At 43.8% G+C, this 20031-nt stretch overlaps 1 protein-coding gene across 3 annotated transcripts in view; it reads right to left on the minus strand.

Moving 5' to 3' along the window:
- Nucleotides 1-20031, minus strand: part of RFX8 (regulatory factor X8) — an 861519-nt gene that overhangs the window by 833488 nt on the left and 8000 nt on the right. For all 3 annotated transcript variants that reach the window (XM_078658033.1, XM_078658035.1, XM_078658034.1), the window contains exon 2: nt 7641-7764. In XM_078658033.1, the coding sequence (XP_078514159.1) occupies nt 7641-7764 (124 nt within the window). The remainder of the gene's footprint in view (nt 1-7640; nt 7765-20031) is intronic.

The following is a 20031-nucleotide window of genomic DNA, read 5'->3' on the forward strand; positions in this document are numbered from 1 at the left end:
CGGGACCTCGACTTCTACCTCGACTTCGACTTATTCTTCCTCGAACGAGATCTTGATGTCTTCTTACCCTTGTCGGCCTTAATTTTTGCAACAAGTAGCTTGGTTTCCCTTTCCCGCAGGGCCTTTGGATTCATCTTACGACATGATGAACATCCATCCACGTTGTGATCGGAGCTTAAGCACCAAATACAGTCCTCGTGCGGATCCGTGATGGACATCATTTTTCCGCACTCCCTGCAGGGCTTGAAACCGGTCTTCTTCGACATCTTATCGAAACAAAGAAGCAGGAAGCACAGAGAAACGAAACAAAGTTACAGTATAGCTACTGAGATTCCCAAAACCGTTAGCGTCGACGACGCGGAAAAAAGGGAACTGATGTCATCACGCCGGCGTGGGCCTATTATGGGCGTCGGTGACGTCAGCGGAGTCGCGAGCGATGCCGTGCCTCTATGACGTCCAAGTCCACGTCGCCGAGAAGCTACGAAAAGAATTTCCGAATGTTGCTGACGCAAGGGGGATATTCACAAGGTGAGGAATCCACACGGCAGATGTATCTATCAGAAATCCTCCTCTTTGACCTTTCTTACGCTTCAAGTCAGCAACCATAGGTCAACATGACCAGTGCTATTTGAGGATTTCACTCAGTGATTAAGAAACAAGGATCTCCGCTCCATCACTCTTTACTACTCCTCTTCCATCACACAGCTTGCAAAACAGCCTAATGTTTGGCACTGAGAAGAGTGATCAATGTCAGTGCCAAAACAGTGTTTGGCCATTGTACCTTTGCTCAGTATTTGCTCACATACTAAGCAAGTGATGCATGGCATTCAGTTTCCTTTTCGAATTAAAAAAAATATGCATACAAAGGATATTGATGGAGATGTTTCCATTTTCTATACTACCTCTCCAGCAATCAACTCTAAAACAACCACCACATCAGAACCATGTTCTTCAATGGCTGCAGGAACCACAAAGGCATTAGCGCTGCAGTCTTCTGAAAAGGTCATTATGTTGTGGCTGCAAACACATTGGAGAATTTTAAAATGCAATGGATCAAGTGATGTAGGATACCTCTACAGCTCAGAAGAAATAAGGTGTGCAATGGTTTGAAAGGAGAACAAGGGCAAGCTTCAGTAAGGAGGAAGAACAAATATGCAGGAGTCAAAATAATAATTTGTTTCATTAGTCAAAGATTGGGACTGTGGTGAGTCAGAGCTTGATTCTTCCAGACTGACATGACAGTCCATTAAAACTCAGCACCGCCCCAATCTTGCTTTACTGGCACCCAGAGGCACTGGCCCAGCCTTGGACGTTTCCACTGTATATACTCCTTAACCCGTGCCTTGGATTCCCTTCAGGCAGCAATCATTGCATTTGGGTTATTTTGTCCTGAAGAAGACCTCTAGTCATGAAGATCAAAACACCTATTGGAATTGCTATTTATGCTGTGATTCCATTACTATTTGTACTATCAAATCATGTTCATGCATAATTACTGCATCAGATAACTTCCAAACCTTACGCTGTTTTCTTTGTTTCTCTATATGTTTCACTTGCACCGTTTAATCACTCTTTTTACAAGCACTGTGTGATAGGTTCACCTTGCACTTTAAACACAATCTAAAAAACGTTATTGATGCTGCCATCATTTCTCTTTGTAAAACATATACTCAATAATTTATTTTGCTAAATAATTCTTTTTGAACTAAAAAAATGTGACTATGGGTTCTTTGTGTAATTAACTCAGTGCGATAATTTGTATTTCTCTCATTGACTCCCATTGGGACGTAGTTGCATAATAGTGTACTCACCCAGGTCTCAACTGGGGTTTTGGGTTTTTTCTTCTGTTTGTTAATACAGTTACTGCATGGGGCGCTGCAGTGACCTCACTGGTAACACAAGCCACTCGGCAAAATCAGGCGTTAGGTTTACATGGCAGCACTCATCTTTGGTATAAGTGGCTTCCGAGGTTCGGTGCAGAGGGGCGCTTTAATAGTCAAATTTGACCTCTGGGTTGGGTTGTCTGTGGGTGTGCATCTTCAGCATTTGTGGTGTCCGGACTTATCAGCACTTCTGTGTTTGTAGCAATGAGGGATCTTCGGCTCTGAAGTCCGCAGCTGCATCTTACTGAAGGATGCCTGATGATACAATGATGTTTGGTACTCAAAAGTTGTGGTCCAATTGACAGCATGAACTGCTTCACAACATGGGTTGCTCATGACTTCACTGCATTTTGTCTGTCAGCTTTCTCTGCATATACCTAACTCTAGGAACACATTGGGCTTCTCGGAATAGTCTTTCCTTCTGCAGGAACAGGAACTCTATTTCTGTCTTTTAGCAAGCAGACAGGCCTCTGAGGTCCAAACAGACCATCAGGTCCTCCAGCAAAAAGTGCAGGCTTCAGGTAATGTCTGCTCATGGAAACTTTCTATCATGCGAACACAAGCCGTGGTCGTACAGCAGTCCTTCAAGTACTTCACAGAGCTCTCCCTTCCTTGGTAATTAAGAACTTGGAAGTGGAACAAAGTGGTGTAGATTGGATCCCACCCATTTTGAAGACAAGCGAAGTGGATTCACGTCTAGGGTTTGAGAGCTGGCTTATGTTTTTGGTGTCTGGACTGATCAGCAATTTTGCATCTGTAGCAATGAGGGATCTTCGTCTGTGAAGACAGCAGCTGCAGCAATAGTGTCTTGGGCATACAAAAAGATGCCTGATGACCCAATGATGCTTGGTACTTATAAGTTGTGGTCCAATTGACAGCATGAACTTCTTCACAACATGGGTCACTCTTGACTTCGCTGCATTTTGTCAGACAGCTTTCTCTGCATGTAGCTCACTCTAGTAATACATTGGGCTTCTCCTGAAAAGTCATTCCTTCTTCAGAGACATGCACTCTCCTTCCTTTTTGAGCCAGCAGACAGGCCTCTAGGTCCAAACAGATGATCAGCTCTTTCAGCCAAAAGTGCAGACTTCAGGTGATGTCTCTGCACTTTTGGAAAAACTCAGTCATTTAGACAACAGCCATGGTCACACAGCAGTCCTTCGAGTACATTGTGGCGTACTCCCTCCTATACTCATGAAGAACTTGTAACTGGAACAAAGTGGGGTAGTTTGGATCCCATCAATTTTCAGTGTATTAATCGTCTAGTGTTTGAAAGTCGGCTTGAGCTTGTTCTCAAATATTGTCTTCTGGCTGTTTGTGCAAAGAAATAACTCACCGCAAGTAGCAATGATGCTGGCTCCGAGCAATATTATCCAAAACAAGGGCCAAATGAAGTGGGAGATCTCTGCACCTAGCTGTCATCAGCCTTCAAGAAGCACTAATCCGAGATAAACAAAAATGCAGACCCTACTGAGAAAACTCCTTCCTTTGAACAACAGAAACTGCATTCTCATCTTGCACCCCTACTATCTACCAAATGTCAGTGCTGAGGAAGAACTAATTATGAGTCTTTTTCAACAAGGACCTTATTGTATTTCTAATGGTAGCCCTGTCTCCATCCTAATCTCACTTCAGTGTCAGGGCATCCACCCTACAGTCACAGGAATAAAGTCAATATATTTCCATTGCCTGGAGAAGATGTATCCACCCTACATCCTGTACCATGCTAAACGAGGAGTCATCAAAAATAGATCTCACTGGCCCCAGTGCTCACACACCGTTTAAGCATTTACTCACTCAACATGCACACAGAACGTCAGCACATGGTCTGGGGTTCACATTAAAGAGGACCATTACATAAAAGGGGTCAGATGCCTGTCCTCTCTCCCAACTCAGAGAAAAAGGGCTGTCATACTAGAGATGACCAATATCTGGTCACACTAAGGACACCACTTTAAGTGGCTCGTCCAGGGCTTAGACAGTAGTACTAGGCCTGCTAGAGGGCTCACTTGTTGTGCCCCTCGATCACACTTAACAGGATCTGGACCTGGCTTTGCCAGGGACATACTTAGGTCTCTGTGCACAGGACAGATTAACATATTGACAGGGCTAAAGAAAGAATAAGGATACTGGTTTCACATGCACTTGGGCGGACAGGGTAGGAGTAAATGTGGGGGGACTTACAATTTACCATGCAGGAGGTACTCCCATCCCAACAAAAGCTTTCTTCTTCAAATTAGTAGAGTTTATGGTGTCAAGGTCTGTTTCATTGTATTCATCTCCTCATCAGCCTGAGTGCCAAATAAGGACTCATATCAATGCATTGCTTCTAAAACTGAGATGTCAGTCTCATCTTGAATCAAGGATTCATAGCATATGTGCAGATCTCTATTTAAAACGTGCGTTTCTCACACTCAATTGGCTAGAACTGCTGATCAAACACTACCTTTTTTCATTGCCGCTTGCAACAAATTAGTGTCCAGTCTGGGGTATCGACAACAGCAAAGGCACAAAGAGAAGTGAAGTTTCTGCATTGGAAATGTGATCAAGGAAAGCAAAATCCTTGGCATCATCTAGGGGGCCCCTGTCAACTTGCACAACAGAATCTGTAGTTCCATCCCTCACCACTACAATCTACCAAAGGGCGGTAATTTAGGAAGTGTTGTCAACAGCCCTTTGCTAACAAAGTCTTCACTAAATTTGTAAAGGGAACCCTATCAACATACTCCTCACGCCAGTGTCAGAATCTCCACCCTCCAACCAGTTAATACACTTCCACTATCTGTGAAGCTGTCTTCACCCTCTATCTTGTGCCAATATAAACCAGAAGAAACATATAGTATCCTAACTGGTATTATTGAAAGACAATTAGAATGGATAGGCAACAAACATTATCAGAAAATAAAATAAGGAGACTCATTGAATATTTCAAATGTGCTCAGGGCATCATATTTATCTAGAAGTAATTGGGCAAAATACAGTTGTAGCAGCACTGTAGGTAAACAAATAACAATACAACCCAAATTGTACTTGGTGCTCAAGGTGTACAAGTGATGAACAGGGTGGCGACGCAAGTGACAATTGTGATCAGCATAAACGGCGCATATTGAATGGTGCTTGGATATATACAGTGAGGAAATGAAATACAATGTGGCTCCAGCTGAATCGTGAAGCTTGAGTTCTAAATTAGGTTGGTTGTAGTCAGGATGAACCACATTGTGGGCTGCGCCTCTTATTGCGCTGAGCGGTCGACGACGTTTCGATCCTCATTATTTGGGATCATCTTCAGGACTGGGTTGGAGGGGAAACGGTGCTGTACAGGGGGGGAGAAAGATGGTAAAGGGTGGAGGAAGGAGAAGGAAAAGCGCAAGCGCTCAGGGGAGGTGGTGGAGCGCGGTGGGGTAGTAGCTCTAATTATGCCAAGTCAGGGAGGCTATCAACATACTCCTCACACCAGTCTCAGAATCTCCACCCTCTAACCAGTTAATACACTTCCACTATCTGGGAAGCTGTCTTCACCCTCAATCTTGTGCCAATATAAACCAGAGACATCCAAATGGATCCCACTCTGCTTTGTAATAAATACTGTGCGGCAATCTTGAGGATGAACATCAGAACACTAGCATTTGCAAAATATCCTTTTCCATGAATATGTTACTTGCCCAGGTATTTTCATACATTGCTATGATCTTGTGGTTAATACTTTGTTTGAGTGCAGCCTAAAGCTCTTGATATTTATCAATGCATGTGTCCAGCCATTATTTTTAGCTTCCAGAGCTTGAGCTGATCAACTCATCTACCTGGTGTAATGGTCTAGCAGTAGCCCAAAGCACACCGATTGCCTTATTCTAGTGCCTTTCAAAAATATCTAATATAGCACAATCTTCACAAGCAAAATATGTTGCTTCTTTCTACAGTCTTGCATCCTCAAACTGCATGCTCACTCAAATATTTCCTCTATAGCCATATGATCCAACATGAAATACTTCTCTTTAAATCAAACTTTTGATTGCTGCCTCTTTTTCTCTTTCAAATGGACCTCTGCTTTAATTCCATCCTCTGCATGCTTCCTCTCTCTGAGCTCGACAAACTCTGTAACATGCGTGTTTGCCTTAATTTCTATTATTGTATTTCTGCAAATTGCCTACAACTCATTTACAAGCTCACTACCTCTACTCCGTACTCTAAAAGTCATACCTCTGCACCCTATCAATACCTAAACTTATATAGCTCACCTATTAATCTCAACAATCATTTGCATTAACTCACCCCCCCACTAGCGATCACAACTAACTCCTATTAATTTAAAACACCTCAAAGACACTGGAGTGAATGCATGGAGTGGTTTGTTTGGGGATAAAAGACTTAACCCGGTAATCAACAATAATCAATAATGCTGGACTATCCACCAACACTGGGTTTCAGATCTGCATGCTGCCTGGTAAAAATTGCGTCAACATCTTGTCACTGGTAGTAAGCAGTATATAAATCAAATTACAATTACAACTCATACAGATTTTGCTTACTAGAGAAGGAAGCGTGGGTGAGAATTTCTATCTTCCAAGAAGGAACATAAAGATGACATTTTAAAACTGATGGGTAGCAATCATGAGGGGTTGAATTTATCCTACCATGTTCTCAATAATTAATGTCAAAGTTGTGAAAATGTGAATGTGTTTTGTAAAAGGCAGCTGATATAATTGATATGTACACATTTTAAGTCTAATCAACTTATCAAAGTGGGAAGTTCCTCTTCAGAATGGATTCCTTGGTTACATTGGGTGCGGGAAGTCCTTTTCCTAAAAACTAGTCGGGGTCTCTACAACGAACGGTAGTGTAACTATTCCAGTTTTCTCACCTGGGCTTTTACCAGATGCATATCGTAAGTTGGTATAGACTTAGAATGTAAGGGGAACTGACTTTTAGCACCTAATGCAGAATATTCTTTATTACAGTGGCATGTGGTGTCTGTACAAAATACGGGATTTCTGCTAATGATCCCAGACAAAAAGGAACATGCGCAAAATCCCACGAAGAGAGAACTTTGATCAACTTTTCAACACGGACGACTGTCAGTATCTTTTAGATACCTCTGAACCACAAAGACATTACTTGCTTTACTCGACTCTCATACATGTGGCAATGAACCCCTATTGAGTAGATAAGATGGATTCACTGAATTGATGGAGTTTAATGGGATTTGGGATGGGGGAACCTAGGGCACCTTTGAAAGAGGAGTCATATGCATTCACCCTAGTATACTGTCTTTGAGACTATATTTGCCTGCCATTCTGACAGCAAAGAAGGTCGTTTATGAAAATAGTACCAAACAAATAAGTGTTTGCTGACGAAGTGCGGGCTAATCAAAAAAAGGGAGTACATTACCACACTAATGGACACAGAGGAAAAGATGATCCACAGAGATAAGGAAAATTGGCTGCCTGTAGGGATTTTTATCAATCACTTTATACAGCAGAGCCCACTTCATGGGGGAACAATGGGCATATCTGGACATGACGTAACTACCTGTCATGCTCATTCATGACGACTTGTTCTTACTAACATTTCTGTCCATTTACTTGACGTTTTACAAAAATACATCGAGAAAAATTTAACAAAAATGATTGCTTAGTAGTCTTGCTTCAGACTAATGGAGATCATGAGTTGGAATCCACACACCATAGTTATATTACAAGGTTTTGCAAAATGCTACATTCCTTGTACCACAGACAACACAAAAAAATTGTCATACACTACCTTTCCGAACGTGGCTGGATTAACTTTAGTGACAGAGGTTTGACCACAGGTCTCTGTGTAAACTTCGTACATCAAACAACGTGGAACACTGCATCCTTCAGACACATGAAAGTTCTCAACCAACCTTAAAACATGTACAAAAATGATTATTTTACCAAATGTAATTCAAATGAAAAAGCAAGTTCCATTTTATTATATTTGTAATATGGGACCAACGGACCCAAGAAAGTTTTAAAGTTCTTTACAAGACTTTGGCAGTTCCCGCTAATTAATTTGATCAGTCAACGTTTGAGAGCTTTAATGTCCTCATACAATGCTATGCCACAAAGGGTTAAAAAAACAATCTATTTTGTACTGCAGTTGTTGGACACCAAGTGGAGACGTTATGAACCTTTCAACTCTAGCTACACAGATCTGACTATTCTGTTATTTGATTAATGGATATATGAGGAATGAGACTGGTTATATGGGTCCGGCTTTGGTTCGTGAGCTATGCCTGCTTGGGTATGAGTACAATCGCCAACAACAAAAAACATCTGATGAATTCGGCACCTACAAATAAATTAATGTAATGTATTATGCCTCAATTGAGAGGCTAAAGAATCCTGGAGATTTGAAGTAGTTTTCTGTATCGCAGGTGACCCCTCTGGTTCTATATATTCAAAGTGAAGAAGGCAGAGCATAGTTTGGGGTTGAGGGGGAGCATCGTTTGGGGGTTGATGGGGAGGGTGGTTATTGGCATTGCTCCCTGAAATGTGAAAATAAGATGCAAACATTGATGGGGGAGGTTTAATAGTTTACAGTCACCACTCTTTTATGTTTCTCAAAAGTACAGAAAAGCACAAAAACTTTCATAGAAAGGTCAAATCTTTTTGGAAATTCTCCCGATACCAGAAGTTGTTTAGTAAGATATTGTTGGCATCAGAATATATTCAGATCGTTGGGATTCCTTTTAAAAAAAAACATTTTATAATTGTACCATTATGATTCAATTGTAAGAGTGTTTCGGAACAATGACTTCAGTATTTCACAGATTACTTAGCCGTACTTTGTCAGCAGGTTTTATGCCACGATATTTAGAACAAAAATATCATACAGCAAAATGTCATCTCCAGATGGCTGGCGAGAAAGATGTGTCTGCCATACAAGGATTGGTGTCATAAATTTATATAGGAATACATTATGGAATACACTGAGTGCTGCATCAATTCGGATTCAGGATGCTAAAAAAAGAAACAAATAGCTCAGTTAGAGTATGTGATCTCCGCAAATCAATCTGCAAGGGATAGAAGGATGCAGGTGAGAGGAGAGGACAGGCGAGAGAGGATGGGGGAACACACCGCAAAAAATAATATTAAAGAAAATGCTATGACGCGGCCAGCTGGCAGCATCGAATGTCTCCTTCTTAGTTAGTTTTAGCCATGCTGCACAGCAGCGCGGGTAGTCCGGCTGTACAACATGCTACAAATCATTGCTGAAGACAATAGGTGTCACAGGCGAGACCTATTGGCCTTGCCAGTGCTTGTTTAAACCAGGGTATGACTCCCGCCTGTTTTATGACTGCTGGGACAGTACTTTGGGATAGGGAACAATAGTCCATCTATTAAATAAAAATAAACATATTTCACAATGTGTGCAAGGGAAATGCCATTTGAAGAGTCAGAAGGTAAAGTCTAAGTTCCAATGTACAGCAACGGGTTTCCATGATACATTCAAAGGTTGTTAAGTAGGCTTGAGAGACTGGAAGAGTATATTTTATAGTACTCTTATAGGGAAGTTCTTATGATGTTTCTATGCAATAGCACAGTGCCTCTTTCCACGACAGGATACCTATAAAATAGTTATTGAAAAGTATATTAATATGAAACCCTAAGGCAAGTCATTGATAAAGCAGACCCTTAAATGTAAAAATGCAAATTTGGTGGAAACAAGAATATAAACAGGCTGGGTGCTGAGGAAAAGGTGAAGTGGATAGAGTGTTTTTGTTGTTGTTGCTTTGGGGTTCCCTGTCATCTGGACGGTTGCAGTTTGAATATCAGATGCTTGTACGAGGGTTATGTTTCTACATTGTTCAACGTGAGTTCAACATTTCGGCATTTTAAGTGCTCAAGGTTTTGTTGTTTGATGCTGCACCAAATTCAGGTGTGCAAAGATGAGGAGGAGTGTATTTCCACACATAACAGGGAGACCTTTAAGTATTTTAAGAAGTTTGCTCTTAGCAACAAAGGTGGAACGTGCTATGGCATAGTCAGCAGGGCGGGGCTTCAAAAGGGCATATGAGGAGCGAAGCATGTATATGGTGTGGACTGTGAGTCTTGGAGTTATTTTTAGGGTTTGTATTCCATACTAAAACACCAGGCACCTGAAGAGCCATAGATTTGACAATACTGTATTATGCTGTGTCTTGGCATCCCTTTCCACACCCTGAGTAAGCCTTTTCCAACCTTTGGCGGATCAAGATTTCAATGGAAATAACTTGATTATTCAATTATACTGAAATTGAAATTAGACCTCACCATTTCTTTATGCCTTTAGCTTCATATAAGTTCACATAAGAAGTGCTTAAAAACAGGCAAAAGTAGAAATCGCTATAAAAAATATTTGACAAGGATCCCTCAACAAGATGTGTAATTAATTGAGGTGGGCTGACACAAACACCCAACCTCCACCGCAAGACCTGGTAAAATGGGGAATGTTTTCACTATGGCACTAGAAGGATTGATGTTTAATTCTGGGTTTACCACTTTGCCAAAATATGCTGGTTGTGAACTCTGAATTAAAAGCCTGGGCAAGATCCACAACACAATGTAATTTCCTTGGTGAAAGAAGTCCCTCAGTCAGCGTTGAAACCACTCACACCTCAGCTGTTGTGTAATGAGCAAAATGGAAACTATGGGACCAGAAGACATGGTTTTTATTATTCCCTGCCTCCCTTTGTGACAAGTTGTCTGCTTTTATGATTATATGCATATGATCGAATAAATCTTGATTTGACAAGTTGTGTGCTGTTTTTGGACTTAATTCTCTGCTTTTTTTTTTTACAGGGATAGGAGTAACAAATTAAACCATACACTGGTAGTAAGTGTGTGATAAGAAAACAGGAAACCCAAGGGATTAGAAAACATCCAGTCTCATTGTCCACTCACCAAAATGTGTTGTAACAAGAACGTTATTGATCTTAAAAAAAGGAGTCCTGCACTGAAATGCTAGTACTCCTACTTCACCAAATTGTTTAATCATGGTCAAATGAATACCTTCCTTTTTAGGTCTCAGACTAGGCAGCGCATGCGCTGTCTCGTCAGAGAGATGCTGTATACAGTATAGTGGGGGAAGCACCGCCCACTTTCCAGTCTTATTTGTGATTGGCTTGCATCATATTTTCAGCATTATGATTGGTGCTTGGCTTGGTAATCCCACCTCCTGACGGGCATGTCGTAATTTTTTCCCTTCCTCGGCTATCAGCCCCTTTACTTCCTAAACAGTTTGGCTACCCTGCCTCTCGCCGTTCCCTCCCATCTTCGGTGACTTCTTCCACCAACAACACCTTCCCATCCCCTCCTGTTCGTGCCTTGTTTTACATCTGCACTTTTGTTATAAATGCAATAGGACTCCCTTAAATAGGCATGCTATTGCATTTTCAGTGCTTGTTTGCTTTTTGATTGTTGGGTGCATTCGCACTATTTGTCTCGCATGCGCGCGATGCTTTACATCGTACGCATGCGCGCCAAAACATCACACATTGCCCTAGACCCAGGAGTATTATTAGCATTGGAAGAAGGAGGCACTTTTCGCTACATGCGGAGCTTGTTTTATTAGTTTGCTCGCTGTTTTGGGCAATGTGTAGAGCGATGTTCCCCACAGCGTCGAGTGGTTCGTGTATTTAGAAGTTTGATGTCAAATGAAACAACGCACTCGGCCGGACAGTCAGCACACATTTTCTGCTTCTTTTTCTTTATTTCAGCTAAATTTGTAAATAAATGCTTGCCCGTTTGCTCAACATACCTCTGCATGTTAGTGATCCTGTCAAGTAAACAGCAGCTCATTGCAGCTGCTCACCAGGGGACCACACGAAAAATTCAGGATGGCCGCAAGCAGATGTACACTGAGTATCTCTGTGCTACAGGCATACAGAGGGTATATCAAAGGTGTACCCCGTATCCTGGTTCCTGATATAGGCCTACGTGTTCAGACTGGTTTTATCTCATACCCCACAATAAATCAAACAAGTAATATCTGTAGAGCGCACAGCTATCTGCAGTGTCCGGTGCTGAAGGCACGTCATCCACTGCACTAACAAATAAATGTAAAAGGCACAGTTAAACAACCAGGCTTTTAGGCAACGCTTAAAGGAACCTTCATCCTCAGCAGCACGCAGGTAGAAAGGTATGCACTTCTAGTAGATACTTTAAGGAGGGGATCAAGGACTCAGGAATGTTTAAAAAATACCCTAGGTTCAGTCACAAAGGTAAAAAGTGAATGAATCGGAGCATAGCTAACAGTGGTGGAGCAGCTGGAATGGCACCCAGGTCCTGGAGTTTGAGGGACCCACAGCACCTGAATATGCATGCCTTTTTCTTGCTTGCATTAGTGCCACTCCACTAAATTGAATGCTGCCTTAAAGTACTTTCACTTTTTTTATTTTTATGTATTGCAATTATTTGTTCTGTAATACACTGTGACTATGCAGGAGCAATCAGCCAAGCTGTCAATTGGCAAGGTGGGGAAAAAAGAACTTGAGGCAATCATAGAATTGCAGGAAGAAATCAAGAACACTAGAATTGCAGACTCTATGGCATTGCTAGCCCAAATTGAAAAGTATGGAGAGTTCAAGGTGAACCTCGAAGGTCTGAAGCTGCGAAAACCAGAGAAGTATATATACAATTTCAGTCTGGAAAAAACATATCCGTATTTACCAAATGATTTTTATACAAAGCCGGAGTACATTAAGGTATTGAATCATTACCACAGTTGTAGAAAAAGCCATTTTATTAACCTTTCGGAGAGTTTGTCTTATTCCGACTCCACCAGTGATTCAGATACGCAACAGACCTCTTTCAATCCATCATGTAGAGGTTCTTTAGGCAGGGGTACAAAAAGGAAAAATATGGCAAACTCAAGAAGCAGGGGAAATAAACATGGACATACCGATGGGGCACAGAGAATTAACACCCATTTCCACCAAACCATTGGATGTTTATGGAAAGAGGATACTCAAGAGAGGATTATCGTTTGTCTCTACTGACTTCACACAAATACGCTTGGAAAAGATGCAATTCTTCAGGAAGATTTGCCTTAGAGAATATTTTGGTACTAATGACACGCAACAACCAGAGGGTGGCACAGGTCTGAAAATCCATCTAAATTCTGCTTCTCTCCAGTAAAATTTCACAAGAGATTATGAGTTTTGAGAAATCAATTCTTAAGGAAATAAATAAACTTGAAGAAAGAAAAAAAAGTATATGAAACTCAGTGTCACTAAACAGGAAACAGAAGCCTGCCATAATCTAACACAACTGGAGTAGATTTTCATAAAACCACAAGACAAACTGACTATAATCTCACTAGAGATACAGGCAGAAATCAAATAAATTGTTGACGAAGCTATGAATGAACGATGGTTCTCGAAACAAGAGCATGGCTTCCTGTGAAATAAACATCCTAGAATATCAGTGCTGTATACAGTGCCCAAAATCCGTAGAAACCAGGAAAGACCTCCAGGAGACCAATTATTTCAGGACTCAGCTGGAACTTGGAACCCATGGCCAAATATGTGGACATTTTTAAAAAACCTTTTGTAAAGGAAGTTCCATCATGCATTAAGGATGCCTCTGACATCATAAATCAAATTGAACAATGGAATTACGATGTACATGTAGATATATTGGCCATGATGGACGTGGAGAGTTTGTATATTAATATACCATAGGGCATGCTATAGAATAGTATCTGGAAACAAGGCCCTGTCCATATATGGTCCCCACAGAATTCAGAGTCCATCTGGTAAAAATGTGCCTGAAGAACTTTAAAAAAAAATTAAATCAGGCTTTCTACATCCAAATAAAGGGTACTGCTACGGGGTGTCTTTTTGCCCTAGAGCTAGCAGTGCTGTTTATGGCGAAATATGAAGAAAACTGGGTTCATAACAAAAACCCCTACAAGGATGGATTGTCATTATGGAGATGCTACATTGACGGTGTTCTCATCTGGAAAGGGACCACTGAGGATCGACTGAATTTGCATAGCTGGATCAACGCAAGGACGCCTGTTAGACCTGTCAGCCCTAGGGTGATCTTTCCCTGTTTTTTTTTTGCCCTTGCCTCATTTTTCCCACCTTCTTTTTTGTTGGCCTTAGGTCTCCAAGCACCTTCCCAATGCTAACCAATGCTAAGGTGCAGGTGCTCTATACTTCAAACATGGCTGCCATAGGCCCCTGCTACTGCAGAGTGGCCTTTTTAGTAGCACTCTAGTTGCCAGGAGCTGGCTGGAACCCTTAAACATTGTTGCCATATCAGCCTGCCTTGCCTGCCCATATTTAGAGTAGGGAAGCTCCTGGAACCTTCTAGAATAGGGGCGGGGTCTGCTTTTGCCGCCTTAGAGGGTGGTCACCTGACCTGGGCATATATAAAGAAAGGAGGGAACGTTTTTAGTCAGTTGGGGCATCACCGACCTGGGGGACCATACGCAGGAGACTTAGGCGGTAGGGCCTAGTCAGGAACCTATACCACTGGGGGTGACAGGGTTTAGGCGCCTTCCACCAAGCTGTGTGAGGAACACTGAACTAGCCCACTGATCTGGCCCAGCGGGAGGGGAACCCAGGGACCACCTGCTGTGACCTGCTGAAGAATCCTGTCAGCAGCCTTCAACTCAACCCCCACCCCTCCAAGAAACCAAGAATCTGCTATCTACAAAGGGCGCAGGAACCACCAAGCGCCGAGAAGACCCCTTTCTTGTGCCACCAGGACTGCTGGGGATCAACCAGGTACCGGGCTGTGCCACTTCTGCGCCCCTCTGTCTTCACCTGGGCCCCTGTGCTGTGCTGTCCGGCCTAACCCCCATCGCTGTTCTGCCACTGTCGTGTGGCCTGTCCTGCCTTGCCTGAACTGCTGGCTAAGCGCCCTCATTGCCTCTAGCGCTAGCCTGCTGGACTGCCCTACTGAGCGCTCCCTTCCAAGCGCTTGAACTCCACACTACTGTGCCCCCGAGGCGCTATACTCATTACGCGCCATCCTGCCTGCCATCGGTGTGCCCCAAAGCGCTGTAACCTTGACGCGCTGCCAAACTTACCGCCACCACCCGGGCCGACTGTGGGTCTCGGCTGTCCCCGCCGAGGTGCCGGTGTCACCTTTGTCAGCCTCGGCGGCCCCCGGTACCAGGAGAGGGCCGCTGCCGCATTGCTGAGGGCCGAAATCACCACCGCAGCCCGGGGGGGGCCCTCTGGGCCTTGTCACTGCCGTCGCGGCTCAGCGCTCTCTCGTTGCGCCGGTACCGCCTCCGTCACCCCCTCGGCGGCCCCCGGACGCAGGAGAGGGCCGCCGCTACACTCCTCGAGGCCGCGCTAGGCCTGAAGCCTGCATCATCCCTGTCACGTGGTGTGGGGGACGCTTGCCGCGTGACGGCCGCGCCCCCGCCTTGGTTGCCGCCAATTTGAGGAAGGCCGGGACGCCCCGCAGGCCGCTCTGCCATTGGCGGCCGCGGGCGGGCCCCTCCCCTGGAGCTTGCTGATTGGTCCCAGACCCGGGACCAGGAAAAGAACCTGCACGGTGGCTCCGGAGGAGCCCGAGAGCCCCTGCCTGCCAGTGCAGGCCCCCGGAGGGCTTAGAATCAATCGGAAGGCCGCGTGAGGCCTACCAGAGGGTCGGAGCCCTCCCCACCGGCTGCACACCTCCGCAAGGGGCTGAGGAAGCCCGAAGAGACAAGGTAAACCCCTGGGGAGGAGGGCGGAAGGCTGGAGGAGGCCCCGAGTTCGCCCCTCCCCTAGGGAAGACTGTGGCTAGGCCCCGTTGGCCCTATTTGGCCCCCTTTAAGCACTGGACCTGGGCCAGGGCCCCTAAAGACACTGTGGGGGCCTCAGTTGATAAAAGTTAACCCCTGCCTGGGATACAGTTGAATGCAAGTTACTGTAGCCTGATGCATGGCTTATTTTGGGTTAATGAAATGCTCCTTTTTTTAGCCCGACGCATGGTTTAACCTGGCCTAATGAGATGCTCACCTTTGCTTGATGCCTTGTTTATTAGTGCCTAATGAAATGTTGAGTGCTGAGTGCTGGTGCACAGAGTCATGGAAAGAAGAGCGGGAGAGACCTAGGAAAATCTAGCTGTATTCATATTCTGTTAAAGAGCAGATAATGGGACTTGCGCTCAAGTCTAAAATGTTGACAGTGAGGGAAAGTGCGCGTAGCATTGAGTAGAGACAGTGGGAATTGGGTCAAAGAATGGATGAGATGGTGAAATTCACTGCTAAGGTTCAATTAAGGTTCCCAGCTATTCCTAAAGTAATATGGAGTAATGAGATGCATAATATTAGGAAATTAGAGCAGGCTGCCAACTGAGGCAAAGATGATACTTACGGGCGGACAGTGGAAAATAACCTTAGTGAAATGTCAGAAATTAGCAACCTGTGAGCAATGATTATGTGTGCAAATACCCAGGAAATAAGAAAAATGTATTGAGTCCCCGTAACTACTGGTATGGTAACAACAGGGAAACTGAACTCCAAGCCCGTTCAAGGATTTGGAAAATACTACTTTCACCGCCACATCATAATTAATAGGTTCCATAAAAAGGCTGCACACTAATAATGAAACTGTGCGCTGTACACGTTTATATCACAGAGTAAGGGAGAACAAAAAAATTCAGGTGTAAGAACATTTTTAAATAAAACGTTATGTTTAGTCAGTACAGGTTAAGACCTACTCCATGGAAGTAAAATAATAAAACCCATTGCTTTAAAGAAGCATTGAATCATTGAACAATAACATCAGATAATAATGGCTCTTAAAACATAAAACTACATTCTCCATGATCCCTGTTAGATCTGGCACCATTGGCGTAGGTCTCTCCTGCATTTTTTGCCTTTGCCTCCTGTGTTTTTGCTGTGTGTCGGACTTCGTTTTGCTGGTATACATGCTTTGGGCACTTTGCCACTGCTGTTCAGTGCCAATGTGCTAGTGCTCCGTTTGTAAATTGTTGTTATGGATTGGTGTTTCCATGATTGACATATTTGATTTACTAGTCAGTCCCTAGTACAGTGCACTGTGTGTGTCCAGGAACTGTAAATCAAATACTGCTAGTGAGCTGCAGCACTGATTGTGCAACCCACATAAGCAGCCTGTAAATGTAACTCAGGCCTGCCATTGCAGAGCCTGTGTGCTGTCTAGTACTGCCATGTCGACCTGGCAAGTGCACCCACTTGCCAGTCCCTAACCTTCTATTTTCTTACATGTTAGTCAACCCTAAGGTAGGCCCAAGGTACCCCTGTCGGGAGGGTGCAGTGTATGTGAAAGGTAGGACATGCCTTGATGTGTGTGGCATGTCCTGATACTGAAATACTGCCAATTTCGTTTTTCACTACTGCAAGACTACCTGTTCCCATTGGATAGAATGGGGAGTTTGCTTATAACATCTTATAAACATAACTACCCCTGGGAACAAGGTAGAGAAATAAAGTTTAGTAAGCCTGAACTCAGAATGTTAAAATGCATCTTTTAGTGAGGATGATTTTTACATTCTGTGTTTGAAAATACCACTTTTAGAAAGTAGGTATTTTCTTGCTTAGCCATCCAGTGTGCCTCTGCTAGGATGTGTGTTGACTGTTTGGCTTTTGAGTGACAGGGGCTGGGGCTCTGCAGTGGCACCAGAGTGGCTGGATGAGTCAGAGCTGAATAGACCTGGTCTGCATTTAGAGTAGGGGGAGGAGATTTACCGCTCACCTGAATGGGCCTGGTCTGCCTTCCACAATGCTGTCCCCACCTCCTGCCAGGAAGCTGCACCAGAGAGTACAGAACTGGTTTTGACTGAGCACACGGCATCTCTGCCACCAGAGAACAAAGGATTTTGCTGTATAAATATAGGGGCCCAGACCCCAGACTTTTAGATCACTTCTGGGAATCAAGAGGAACCTTTGCCAAGGAGAAGAGCTGGAGAAGCTGAGGAGGAATACTGCCACTGTGCTTGCTGTTTTCTATCTGGGGTTGGCCTGCAGTGGCTACTTGCTGCCAAGGAAAGGAAATAAGGGCTTTTGCTGTTTGCTGTGTCCCCTGCTTGAGGAAGATCTCCAGGGGCTTGAATTGAGCTTGCCTCCTGTTCTGAAATCTCAGGGACACAATGACTTCACCCCGAGTCCACCCTGAGTTCCTCTGCTGGGAGTTCTGACCTGCTGAGAGGTGCATGTCAGTGTTCTGGGCCTCTGGAGGTTGTTTTGGGACTGGAAACAGCAAAAACTGTGAAAATCGACAGATCGCCTGTTTCCAATGCATTGCAGCGGTGCAAGAGAAGAATTCCGACACATTGCCGCCAACAAAGAATCGATGCAGCGCCTGCTCGTGGCTGAAGTGTCTGCCGTGCGACGAATCCTGTGCACCGATCTCCGACATCCGAAATCACGGCACCGATTCTGACGCAAGCCCGGTTGGAGAAGAACCGACTCATTGCACTGGAACGTCATGCATCGCCTCGAAGCGCCAAGTCTGTCGCATCATTGGGGGACGCAGTAAGAAACCGACGCATCACCTCTGCACGCAGTAAAAAAACGGCGCATCACCTCCTCTCCGTTAAGGAACCGACGCATCACCTCCCCTGCCCAGCAGTAAGGAACCAACACATCACCTCTCCTGGAGCAAGGAACCAATGGAAAACCTTTCCTGAGTGTAAGGAACTGACGCATCACCTTCCCTGAGACCCTTTTTGCTTGCATTTTTCATTACAATCAAGGTACTTTGTGTAAAAGTGTCGCATCTCACATTTTTTTGGAACTGAATTGTTTCTACCATTTGAAAGTCATATTTTTAATACTGTATTGTGGATTTTTGTTGTTTGGTCTTGTTTTGGTTTAGATAAAGATTACTTATTTTTCTAAACTGGAGTAGTGTCCATTTGTAGTGTTTTCACTGTATCCCTGTATGTGTTCACAAATGCTTTACACACTGCCTCTGAAATAAGCTTGTCTGCTCGTACCAAGCTACCAAGGGGGTGAGCAGGGGTTATTTTAGAAGAGTATCCCCCTTACCCTGGCTAGAAGCAAGGGTCCCTATTTGGACAAAGGTACAAACTCTGCCAACTAGAGACCCCCATTTCTAACAATATCCCAGAATAAAAAATCAGATATCAATGAAAACGCTACATAATGATAGAGTGTACTGATTTGTCTAAACATAATAGGACTATATTCCCAAAGTGTCCCGGAAATAAATACCTGAATATCCGGTAATGAGCACTGAAAATGGATGGATGTTCTCCCACAGCATACAAGACTTCCAAAAAGGTGAACCACAAAGAGCTACCGGGCTCCTATATCTCAAAACTAAATTTCACATGAAACTCCTGAATAAATAATTGGACATAACTGAGAGCACTACATAATGTCACAGCCTCTAGCTCACAAACTCGCCCAAACATAATAGAACTACAATTCCCATGGTTCCTGAAATAAATAACCGGTTTGTGAGAAAGTGGCCTGGTATATGCTGTCCACTAGTTAAAGTGGGCATCCTGTACCAGTCCACACGACCCTAATGATGTATGAGGTCAAAGATAACCTTATTGAAAGCTATCCTAGTGGTAGCTAAAGAGTGCAGCCTTCAGGCTTTATCTTGAAGGAATGTAAAGCATCTCGTTTTACCAGAATATCACCTCCTGAATGACTAAATGAAGGAGAACCACAAAGTAGTTATATAAAAATATGTATTTATTAATATAACACTCTCTACTATCCTCTACACGAGGATAGAACACAAAGCACACAATACAAGATCAATAGAACAGTTGTAAGTTGGACAATACACAGTGGGCTCCAGGGGGAGACCGAATCATATACTAAAATAGTGGTATAACAATCACGACTTGACTAGACACAGTGTCTAGTGCACGTAGAATCGCTGGGACCCCAAGGAACCACCCAAGGTGATGTTACAGGGAACCCACGGAGGACGGGTGCAGTGAGGAGACACGACTGCTAGCTCCGTACAACTCAATAGGAAAGTCACGGTTGCAAAGTTAAAGTTTACGGACCCTTCTAGGAGGACTTCAAGCAAACCCTTTGGAACTTAAGAGGTTGGAGAGCCACCCCACCCGTGGATACTGTAGTATTGGAGTTACCTATCCCAGGGAAGCCGGGTGCATAGGTCTGAAATGGTGTTGGAACCTCTGTCATTCTCTCTGAAAGAGAGAGAAGAAGT

Source organism: Lissotriton helveticus, chromosome 8 (genome assembly GCF_964261635.1).
Source record: "Lissotriton helveticus chromosome 8, aLisHel1.1, whole genome shotgun sequence".
Taxonomy (NCBI): domain Eukaryota; kingdom Metazoa; phylum Chordata; class Amphibia; order Caudata; family Salamandridae; genus Lissotriton; species Lissotriton helveticus.